Source organism: Alligator mississippiensis, chromosome 2, assembly GCF_030867095.1.
Source record: "Alligator mississippiensis isolate rAllMis1 chromosome 2, rAllMis1, whole genome shotgun sequence".
Lineage (NCBI taxonomy): Eukaryota > Metazoa > Chordata > Crocodylia > Alligatoridae > Alligator > Alligator mississippiensis.
In genome coordinates this window covers 14,657,259-14,669,447 of record NC_081825.1, presented here as the reverse complement: position 1 = coordinate 14,669,447, position 12,189 = coordinate 14,657,259, and the positions used below count along the sequence as shown (strand labels likewise).

At 49.6% G+C, this 12,189-nt stretch overlaps 1 protein-coding gene across 1 annotated transcript in view; it reads right to left on the bottom strand.

The window, feature by feature from the left end:
- Positions 1 to 11,289, bottom strand: part of REEP1 (receptor accessory protein 1) — a 100,357-nt gene extending 89,068 nt beyond the window's left edge. Inside the window, exon 1 of the mRNA XM_019478408.2 lies at positions 11,123 to 11,289. Within this exon, the coding sequence (XP_019333953.1) occupies positions 11,123 to 11,154 (32 nt within the window). The 5' untranslated portion in view covers positions 11,155 to 11,289. The remainder of the gene's footprint in view (positions 1 to 11,122) is intronic.
- Positions 11,290 to 12,189: the final 900 nt, after the last annotated feature.

Here is a 12,189-nt window from a genome sequence, read left to right as displayed (position 1 = left end):
CTCTACTGAATGGCCTGTAATGACTGGGCCATCACCTCACATTGATTCACCCAGGAACCACTGGACCTCATCCAGGAACAAAGACAAGACCAGCATTTGAAAGACAAAGGACCCTGCAAAACCAGCAACTCTCACCATTATAGACACCAGAAACTGCACATCCCTGCATGGAGCACACACGCTCAGTACACCAGGGGCTGACCCTTGCCTGGGCATGCCTCCTGTCACTAGGGTCACACGAGGTCTGCCTCTATAAAAAGGGGCAGTGAAGGCAGACCCAGTGGGAACACCATTTCCATCTGGACCAGCACCATGCCAAACTGCCTATCCACCCAGAAGCCCTGCCGGCGACCCCGCTCTGGACAAGGACCCCTTCCAGCCTGGATAGGTAGATATTACCTGCACACCTCCTCCTACAATTTGGACTCTCCCTCTCTCTCTCTTCCTGGACTTCAGTGGACTTCAGCCCCTGCACCAAGTCTCTTTAATCCCTGCTGCCATTGTGTGTGTGTGGGTGGAAGGGAACCAATTTGGCATTGTGTTACCAACTCCCCTGCTCAATAAAACCACTGTCATTTGCAACCCCGAGTTGGGTCACGTTTTACTGAATCCCAGTCCCTTCCTTATCTTAAATTCCAGCCTCATTCTCTCTCTCTCAATTCCAGCCCCGACCCCTCTCCATTAGTTTCCTGATCTCCTCTCAATTCCTACTGCCTTTTCCCTGTGACTTTCTGCTGCCTTTCTCTGCCCCTGCTGCCTTTCAGTCTCTCCTGCTGCTTTTTCTGTGATTTTCTACTGTCCATCTCTCTGTTTTCAGGCTTCCCCCCACCCCCCGGAGCTTCCCAGCTCCTGCGGCTTGCTCCAGCTTCCAGCACCTACCTACTTCTCTAGCTGCCCCAAAGTCATCCTCTGGCTCCCCACATCCAGAGCCCCTCTTTAACACCCACACTTTTCCTTAGTCCCATTTTTCCCTCTCCCCATATACTTTTTCAGCTTCCCCATAGCTCTGGCTCCAGACCCAGCCTCTGTGCCAGCATGCTTCCCTGTTCTGCAGGCTTTGGGCATCGTCTTTTAATCAGTTAAGATCAATTAACCTAAAGTTACCCCTGAGCCTCAGTTCTTCAATCCAGGCCCTTCTAGTCTACCGGTTCTAATCCCAGTAACTTTCATTTCCAGTAACTTTAACTCCCTACACTTCTACTTTCTTACCTTAACCTTTCCCCAGGTATCCCAAGTATACCAAGCACATGCATACATACACATCACAACACCCAACTTAGGAACTCACTTGTGTGTATGTGTAGGTGGGTGGTATGTGTGTGAATTAGTGAATACACATATATATATACCCACATATATAGATATCATTGTGTGTGTCTGTGTGGTATACGAATTATTAATCCACATATGTGTATTGAATGTGCAGGTGTTGGTAACTGGTAACTGATTCTGTCTAAATGTGGTGTGTGTAACGTGTATGGGCTTAAACTGGCGATAGGTGTGCATAAACCTAGACTGGTTATTTTGAACGTGTGTGTATCTGAGTTGCTAGTGTGTGTGTGTGTGTGTGTGTGTGTGCGCGCACGCACACACACACACACCCATATATATATGGCATTGTGTGCATGATATACAAATTAGTGATCTGTGTCTAACTTTTGGGGTGTATTGTGTATGTACTTGAATTGGTAATAAGTATGTATGTGCCTAGGCTCGTTTGGATGTGTATGTGCCTGAGCTGGTAGTGTGTGTGTGTGTGTGTGTGTGTGTGTGTGTGTGTGTATATACGCACCTAATTGATTTGTGAGTGTTTTGTATGTGTGCAATTGTGTCACACCCTCCTGTCTAACAGCGCAATATTGAGATCCTCAGAGTTGGCCTGACCCCCCCCAGGGTAACACCTGTTGCTCCATACATCAGAAATACCTCCACCCTTCCCATCACATTCACAACCTTACTTCAAACAACCACACCATGCACACAGCAATCTTAGAACCATGATACACATGCTTCACTCCATTGCTTAGTTGAGGTCCTATGCCCATTTTCTTAGTATAAAGTTTTCAGTCTAATTTATAATAATTTCAGCACAGCAGCCTTGCCTTATTATCTGCAGGCACAATGTCTAACATCTGTGAGTGCTGAACCAATTCTAATATTATAAAATCCTCTGTCTGTCTCTCTCTGTCCATAACACTATTCGCACTCTGATTGGCTGACTGAAACACCCAATCAGAGTGCTCCAAGAGCGTTTGGACAGGAGATGGTGTGGCGGAGCACTGCCATGATAGCTTCATAGTTGGTAGGGTCGGAAGGGACCTGAGCAGATCATCAAGTCCGACCCCCTGCCATGGCACAAAAGAATACTGGAGTCAAACGACCCTGGCTAGGTGATTATCCAGCCTCCTTTTGAAGACCCCCAGGGCAGAAGCGAGCACCACTTCCCTTGGAAGTTGGTTCCAGATCCTAGCCACCCTGACTGTGAAGTGGTGCCTCCTGATATCTAGCCTGAATCTACTCTCAGTCAATTTATGGCCATTATTCCTTGTTACTCCCGGTAGTGCTCAGGGGAACAGGGACTCTCCCATAGCCTGCTGGTCCCCCTTGGCCAGTTTGTAGATGGCCACCAGATCCCCTCTCAGCCTTCTCTTGTGGAGGCTGAACAGGTTCAGGTCCCTTAGCCTCTCCTCGTAGGGCCTGCCCTGCTGACCCCTGATCATGTGGGTGGTCCTCCTCTGGACCCTCTCAATGCTGTCCACATCCCTCCTGAAGTGCGGCACCCAGAACTGGACGCAGTACTCCAACTGCAGCTTGACTAGTGTCGCATAGGAGGGGGAGGATCACCTCCTTGGACCTGCTCGTGATGCATCTATGGATGCATGACAAGGTGCGGTTAGCCTTCCTGACCGCATCCCCACATTGGTGGCCCATGTTCGTTTTGGAATCAATAATGACTCCAAGACCCTTTTCTGCCTCTGCACTGACGAGAAGGGAGTTCCCCAGCCTGTAGGTATGCTGCTGGTTCTTCCTCCCCAGGTACAGCACCTTGCACTTGTCAGTGTTGAATCCCATCCTGTTCTCATCTGCGCACCCCTGTAATGATGGTGAGGACACAGGGGACAGAGCGGGGGGGAGGAGAGCAGGCCCATTCCCCCCTCCCCCGACCAGACAAGAAGCGGGGGCGGGGCTGGACACAGGGGACACAGAGCCACCAGGCCCTGACAAAAGCCAGCAGGGAGGGGGAAGGATGGAGGGGGAAGGGGGGCATGGTGGCGGTGCCCTGCTGCCACCGTGCCCCAACAGTCCCAAAGGGGCGGGGGAAAACGGGCTCGGCTCTGAAGCAGTGGGGGCAAGGGTGGGGGAAGCAGGCCCATTCACTCCCGACCAGGAGAGACGTGAGGGCGGGGCCAGACGTAGGACTCTTTCCCTGCCTGCCATGATGGTGGGGAGCGCACCACCACCGGGACCCAACAAAAGCTGGCAGGGAGGGGCAAGGAGGGAGGGAGAGGAGCAGGAGGGGGAATAGGGGCACGGTGCCGGTGCCCCACTGCTGCCGGATCCTGCCAATAGCTGGGAGAGACGGGAGCGGGAAGGGGAGGCAGGTGGACGTGGGCCGAGTGGACCCAGAGTGTGGGAGAGTGGCACCGGACCCAAACCAAGGGGAGTGGGGGAACAGGCCTAGATCAGAAGCAGCAGGGGAAGGGGAGAACGGGCCAGACCTAAAGTGCAAAGGGGGAGGGGGAGGGGGAAGAGCCGGACATGGCCCTCTGCCCCCCCATTTCATTCTTGACAGTCAATTGGGTCGTAACAAATAGCAGCAGTAGTAGTAATAATAATGCTACAAAGAAGCCATCAGGCAGTATGGGATCAATCTAGTAACTCATTAATCTGATTTATTTACGTATTATTAAAGTAATCCATCCTAGGATTGGACTCGTAGGAATCTAGGACTCTAGCATGGACCATGACTCCATCATGCTAGGTGCCGTATAAATACAAAAAAAAAAAAAATGACAATCCCTGTCCCAAAGAGTTTACAATTGAAATACAAGATGAAAGACAACATATGGATACTAAGCTGCACTGCTAGCAAACAAAACCTGTAACTTAACATGTGATTAACCTTACATACGCAGGACGTCCCCACCAGTGTTGATGATGGGATATGGATATGCTTAAATGTTTTTCTGGTTTGGGGCCCACTTGAATATTGCCTGAATTCCTTTCACCTGTTTATTAATTGGGTATGATTTAAGCTGTCTGTGACATCTCAAAGAAGATATTTTGTGAACCCAGTTCTCTATTGCCCTGCATAATGACTGTATACAGTCATTTACTCCCTTGCAAGGCAAGCATGAAACTAGCCCAGGTCAGATAAGTGGAACATGTTGGTTTGTGACATCAACAATTAGACTGCAATCTGGGCCACTAAGGGAGGGAAGTCATGTTTATCCAGAATGTTTAAACCTTTGCTTATTTTGGATAAATCTATTTAGCTATGCTTTTTTGTGGGAAAAAACCTACTTCAGGTCTTTTTAAAGCTATCACAAATAAGTTTAAAAAAAAAAACCGTACAAACCTGATAATTTCCCCCTTTTTCATATCACCTTTAAATACTTGGTGCAATGAGAGTAGAGACAAAGCATGCCCTGCCAAAGGCTTTCCATGTAACCTCATGCTAGTCACAATCTCTATGCTGCAGGGTCCCTGAGTGTTAAGTGGAGATAAGAAGACTTTTGAAAAATGGCTCAGTTAATGCCTGGAAGTGCTTTAACATCATTAAATGGAAGGTGCCCACCATACAGGATCCCATTATTACGACAACTGCCCAGGCTGGAGCTATCTCCTTAGTTATGCTCTCAGACCCCCAGAGTATTGCCCAAGCAGGGATTAAGAGCATCTTCAACACACTGATGTATATGCATGAAAATCATCCCAGTTGGGACTAATGATGTTTACAGAACTTTCATGTTTGTGCAGGGAAATCTGGGTCACTACTGACAAACCACAAGGCAGCATTAGCCCAGCAAGCGTGTGCTAGCCTGGTCTGGTATATTATCACATAAAGGACAAAGTAAATGTCCCACCTGTGCTGAATCATCTGTCAATGACTGTCAGTAACAGGTTATCTGCTGCCTAAGCACAGCGGCAGATACTGCAGCCTGTAATTGCACATGGCAAGTATGTGAGTGAGGAGACAGTCATGACAATCTCTTGCTTTTTAGTTTGTGAAAAGGACTTTTCAAAGTCTGCTGGGCTATTTCCATGTGGCTCACACTAACTTTATCCTAGGTGGTCCATTTATTAGTAGGGTTTAGCACAGCAAACACTGAGATTTCACCTCGGAGCTGGTATTCAACCCATTCCCCTAAATGATTTTGGAATTATGCTGTGGCAGAGCACAGGTTGTGCCTGCCACTTTAAGGGGTCTGAGCAGGCAGTAAGCAGCCTGCAGGTGGGAGCAGGCCCAATCAGGCGGTCACATGTTGGGCAGGAGGCTGCCTAATTGGTGGAGAGGCTGGGAGCCCAGGTATAAGGCTAGACCCCAGAGCAGAGCAGGCAGTTGCTGCAGGAGGCCAAAGGAGCAATACTGCCCAGCTGGCTGCTGTGCCCAGAACAGCTTGGAGGTTCAGGGTAGGAACTATGGGGATGGAAGAGGTCCCTGGTCCTGGGGCATGACCTAAAACTACACCCTGCTGGGGAGGATGGTGTGGTGGGGCTGCTAGTGGCAGGGCAGCTTCTAGGACATGCCACACCTGTCCCTCCCCAGTGAAGGGTGAATATGGGATGACAGAAAGCCTCAGCCCCTACTGCCTTGCGGGTGACCCTGTAGAAGGGAAAGGTTAAGGGAGCACACACCGACAGAAAAGCACAGGGCCAAGGCCCATTGAGTGGGACCTGAGGCAGGGTCCAGGCTAGCAGAACGTGGCCTGAGGCCGAAGGGGCATTCGGCCCAGACGCCCAGTGAGGGAGCTGGGTGTTGAGGCTCCAGAGGGCAGGGCAGAAGCCCCAGTGTGGGGGCATGGGAAGACAGAAGCCCAAGTATGGGGACACAGAGGGCCCAGGCAGGTTAAGGATGCCTAAGGCCAAATCTAGGCTGGGTGAGGCAGAGTGCAGCCCAGCTAAGGGTCCAGAGGCGTTTGTGGATATGGATGCTAACTGCGAGACGTGGGACATGGTATAAGAAGTTCGGAGTGGTGTATTCACCCTTGGCATCACACTAATTAAGTGGGCGGCCTCCCACCTGGGAACAACTTTAAACCACAAAGGCCAGGCAGGTGGGTGGACTGCCCTAGACAAGTGGGTGGGCCAATGTCTGGACCAGCCCCAGGATGGCCCACTTGTTACATAGATGATGTTTGAGGTCCTGTGCAAGTCTATCACACAGCTCTAGCTGGTGTTGTATGGAGTCCATCTTTTAGCATGGCACAGCCTAGGTGGCAGCCTCAGCTAAGCAGGTGATACTTGCCCTGCCTTCCAGTTCACTGATGCTATGACCTGTAAACGCCATGATCCCCGTCAGGCTGCCAGCAAACAGAAAAACAGTCTAATGAGTCAAAAAAGCAATGAGCCAACAAAGCATTAAAGGTGGGAACAGGATAATGCTCGCACATTATGCCTTAAGCCTAAGGTCTTGATCTTGTGTCAAGGCTCTTCACAAAGTGCCACCTATCCACCCTTTTGCTGTGTCTGCTCAGATGTGATAAGGGCTAGGAGGGGGAAGTTGTTTTTCTTTTCACAGTGGTGGAAATACCTCCCTCCCCACCCCTTACAAGTAAACTGTAAAGAAAATAAGTTGGGCAGGTGCCTCTTACTTGGGCGGCTTACAGTAAGAGAACAAAACAACCTAAAGTAAGAGAACAAATCAAGAGAAGAAAACAAGTTACAAAAGCAAATAGAGTATTATAATAAAGTAGAAAACAATCCCCATTAAACAACATCCCAGCATGGCCTTGTTTGCTAGGTGCCTACCCAAATAGGAAGGTCTTACAGCACCTCTAGAAAACATCTAGGCTCAAGCTCTGGTGGGCATCAATGAGGAGGGAGTTCCAGGGCTGAGGAGCAATCGCAGAGAACCAACTCCCCTGGTATTCGCTGTATGTCAAGCACAATTTGGCACACGAACACTACTAGTAGAAAGCTGCTCTCTGCTGACCTTGGGGATCATGATGGGACATAAAAGAGAAGGCAGCCACTTAGGTACATAGGGCCCAGATTGTTTAGGGCCTTATAGATCCAAATAAGCACCTTGAATTGCACCCCCAAAATTATTGGGACCTAATGCAGACCCTGGAGCACTGGAGCTCTGTGGTCCTGGCAACTCATCCCCATCAGAAAGTGGCCTGTCATTGTCTGGAAGCTGCAGTTGGTGCAGACAGTCTTCAAGGGAAGCCTTATGTAGAACACATTGCAATAGTTTGGCCTTAAGGTGACAAAGGCATGGATGACGGTGGCCAGATTAGAGTCTGAAAGAAAGGGTTGCAGACTTCTCACTTAGATGGGGTTGGAAAAAGGTGCTCCTAGCCACTGTCACCACCTGGAGACCTAGGTACAGAGGATCCTTGGAGAGAGCTTCAAAGCTAAGTGACAAGGGGAAAGTGAATCCCACCAATGATGGGTGTCTCAGTCCCCTCCATGTCTGCCCAGCACTCTCTCCGTCTTATCTAGATTCAAACAGAAGCTTCAAAAGACTTTAATGTTGTTTTTTACATTGGAAGGTCAAGGTTACAGACCTAGTAGGTGTAAATGGTATTTTCCAGATGAAATCAGAAGCTATTTACTGATTTCCACTGGCTGAGGATCTGGCCTTTCCTGCCCTGGAAGACCGGGCAACTTTAAAACCAATTAAAGGATTTCATAATAGACAAAAGAATGAGAGCAGAGCAAACCAGGACAGGGGAATTCTAATCACACTCTCAGTTTTTGTTAGCACCTATTTATCTCAGAGTAAACACATTTCATTACTCTCATGCCTTCAACGTGGTGGGGGGGAGAGGGGGATGAGAAATCCATGGTTCCCTCTGAAACCTCCAACTCATTCTCCGGCCAAACCAGAAAAGGCCAGACATGATATTCCTGGTACTTCAAGGTTATTTTAAAAAAATAAAATAAAAGTAAAACACTTGTTCAGGCCTTTTTTGAAGAAGCCAAGGAGACCACGTACGCAAGATTTTATCATCGCTTACAAGCCACCTTTAAGACATTGTGGCAATTTCTGTGTCCAAGTTGCTCTTTGCAATATCATTTAGCTCCATGGTCTGCTCTAGTCTGACACGTCTTATGGATATCTTCCCCATGTGTTAAAAGTCCAATGCTGTGTCACTAACTTTCAAAGTTGGTGGCATTTTTCATTTGTTTGATCCCAAACACAGGAAAAACATCTCACACAAAAGGCCACACAGCGCACATCTACACAAGACACTTCATGCATATTGGACTAATTGTACTACACATTAGCGTGTCACGCAAAAAGCATGCTCATGCTCTAATGTGCAGTAGATTTAGTCCAATGTGTATTAAGCATCACAAAAAGTGTTTATCTGTGCAAATGCACAGTAGCAGCAATTACAGCAAATTAAGTTATTATAGGTGCTAAAAACTTAATGCGCCATAATTACGGCACATTAATGAACATGTAGATATGCCCATAGAGATTATTTCCATACTCCTGGGACTAATAGGATTTCAATATAATATTTCGATGTATGCATCACTTTGCATCTTCAAAAATGCTTGCAGACAGCATCTCCTGTCCATGTTAAGGTAAAACCAACTTGTAACCATCCAGAACTTCCCACTGTCACAGTGCCATGAATCGCAGCCAAAGGGGACTTCACGGTGAAAGCAGTTGGAGAACCCAGGTACTTCTGCATCAAACCTACAAGCCACTACCACTTAAAGTAATAATGCAGCAACCAGGAACACTGCAATGCAAGGCAGTGGAACAGAATTTCCAGTGGTTCATTTCACTTTGCAGTTGGGAAAACTGAGGCATAGGGAAATGGTGTTTGATATTCTTTCTGCCAAAATCTAAGCATAAATGTGCTGTAATTACTCCATCTGATGCATAAATGTTCTGCGAAGCAGCAAATGCCTCTCCAGGATGTACCAGGATCTGCCATCTTCTGATGGTGAAGATTGCAACCTACTGGTAATGAAAACACAACATTGTTAAGGCCTTGTCCTGCTCTCGCTGCAGAGCAGCAAAACTCCCCTTTGCTCCAGGGTGAGCAGGATCAGGCCTTAAAAGAATAAACCCTTTGGGCAGGGACTGTCTTTTTGTTCTGCATTTGTACAGAGTCTGGCAAAATGAGTTCCTGGCAATAACAAAAGGAAAGAAGGTGGTGAACGCATGCCTACCATTCAAGTTGAAACAAGCCATTGTTTAGAAGAGGAGATATGGACATAGGGATGCTGAAGCTGACAGCTGATCTCTAGTAAAAGAGATCCACAGTCAAAAGAAAGCCTAACCCACATACGCCGAGTCACATTGTGGACCTGATCCAAAACCTTTCAAGTCAGTGGGAGCTCTAAGAACATAACGCCACAATCAGGTTACCCTTTCTTCAGAGACCCCACCCAAAAATAAGGGCCTTCATGAGGCTTCTTGATTAATACCTATATTTAGGACATAACTACCTATAGCAATGAATAACCTGGACAGTCTTAACTAGATGATGAGACCAGACTCAAGGCATGGGCATGTGTAAGAAGCTGCACAAAGAAAGAGGGCAGCCGAATGCATTGTGTACTATTTCTTTGAGAAATCTCCCTGCCAACTGATCATTTATTAATTATCGGGGTTCTAATAAAATAAATGACTGGCACAACTCCCCAAACTCAGAGATTTGATACTCACCCACCCAGCTGCAGAAGCTGGAAGAAAGCATGATGGTCCACTTGTTCATTTAATTACCTTACTGCAGAAACCCAGATGTCCTTTGCCCCACCCTAACCCGCTATTTGCCCAACACCACATGCGTTGCATGGTACGAGGCATAAGTTAAACTGCTGCCTTTCATTCACGTCCCTTTGTTTCTAAGAACTCTTGGTGACATGATCACAAACTGCTTTCTAGTGGTGGGATTTGGAATAGTGGAAGAAGAGCAGCCTTGGACAACATGACAGGAAGCAGACAGGATATATTGTCATCAATAAATACCTGCAAAGTCGTATGAAACCATTTCAGTATTTAACACGCTCCCCCTGAATAAAGTGCCGGTCCAACAGCCACTAGCTGTTGCCAGATTGCATCACCTGGGCATTTAAATGCTTCTCTAGAAACCCACAGAAGCTCCACATCTGACCGGACATGACCACTCCCAGGCTCCTTGCGATTATGGAGATGGCCAAAACCCACCCCAGGGTCCCGCACATCCCAATCCCACTGGCTGGTGGAGACCTCAAATGCATCCCTTCTAAACGGTGCTGAACGGGCATCACCGCAGCACATTTCTTCCAGACAAAGAAAGCGACAAGGCCTTCAGCACCCCACCTGCGATGACTGGCGAGCCCTGCCTGCGTGCGTCTGGGTCTGCTTCCCAGGATTGGTGCCCTTTATAAACAAGGGTGCTGATCCTGGCGCCGTGCTAACCCAGCCGGGCCAGACTGCCAGTGGAGGGAGCTGCGCCCGGTCTGCCCTTCTGCCCGTACCGCAAGCCCGACACCCCTAGCTCTTGCCTCCTGATGCCCCCCACATGCCTCTTCTTGCCAGAGGAGAGAGATTCACTGCCTCTGGGGGGTGTTGTCTGCCCGGGGAGCATCCCCAGTGCCTTCCTCCATATCCCCTCCAGACTGGCACCAGGGCAAGCGGGGTGTCGCTTTCCCAATGTAGTATTCAGGGGCCGGGGGTGGGGAGGATCGTGTCACCTCCCGATGGCAGAGATGCCGAGGAGGAGCCGGGCTGCGGGCAGCGCCCTCTCGTGAGCGCCCGGCCCGGCCCGGCCGCACAAAGCCCCGCTGCCCCCGGCGGGATCCTCTCCCCCCGCAAGCCCCGAGCCCTGCAAACGCGGCACCCGCCTGCACCGGGCAGGACATCCATCGATAGCTCTCTTCTCCCCGGTTGTGAATTTTGCGGGGCGACCCCATGCAATAAGCTCCCCGGCGGGGCGCGGGTACTCACACCACGAGCCGGGAGATGATCCAGGACACCATGGCGCTGCGGGCCCCGCTCTGCCGCGGGCGGCGGTGGCGGCGGCGGTGGCGAGAGCGAGCTCGAGCTCGAGCCCGGCGCGCGGCTCAGCCATCGGGCGGTGCGGATCAGCGCAGCCTCACTCCGCCGCAGCCGCAGCCGCCCCGCGGGGGGGCCTGGGCAGGGCCGGAGCCGCCCCTCGAGGGGCTGGGCTGGCCCGGCCTGCAGCGAGGTGCGGGCGCCGGACTCCGCACGCACACGGGCTCCCACGCCAGAGGAGGAGATGAGAGCCCCAATAACAGTGTTCTCTTTGTGCAGCGGGACAGTGAAGTCAGCCCACACGAGAATAAAATACGAGGGGTCCTGACATTTGCCTGGCAAAGGCAGGAGGAGGCTGCATCACTTTGTGCTGACACATTGTCCTCATCATCATCATCGCAGCCAGGGCAAAAGCGCTGCTGGGCTCCGGCTTCCACAACGTGGGGATTCAGACCAGCCACTCCAGGTCTGGTAGGGCTGGTGTGGCCCTGATGGTCCAGGGAGGTCCGCGAGAAGCAAGGATTCTTGTGAGTGTTATCTGTTATTGGACCAACTGCCTCGTTGGGAAAGTTTTAGACACGCTTACAACCCCAAGAATGCCCTGCCTTCCAACACCTGGCTTAGTCTGTTCTCAGCCATGCTCTTGGTTGAAAGAGAGAGAAATCTCCCCCAATAATTCTTGCCTTCTACTAAATTCTTCTTTTTTGGACGAGTTTTGAGATGGGCTTTGCAGTTTTGTGCTGTTGTTACCGTGAAGGATTTCTCTCTGCATATCAGTGTCTCATAAATCTTCGCTGTAATCTTCCAAAATCTCCCTCATTTATATCCTCATAGCTTGGCTGTCCCACAGGATAGACTAGAATCCCTGCTCAGACAGAGTCCTATATTCTGGAAGTCACAGTGGGGAAGAGAGGGTGAAGGGACCTTAAAAAGGAAACAATGAAGGAAGTAGATGGAGAAGAAAAAAAAAAAAAAGATTAAGAGTGGAACATGGTAGCAGTTTTCAAGTATCTGAAAGG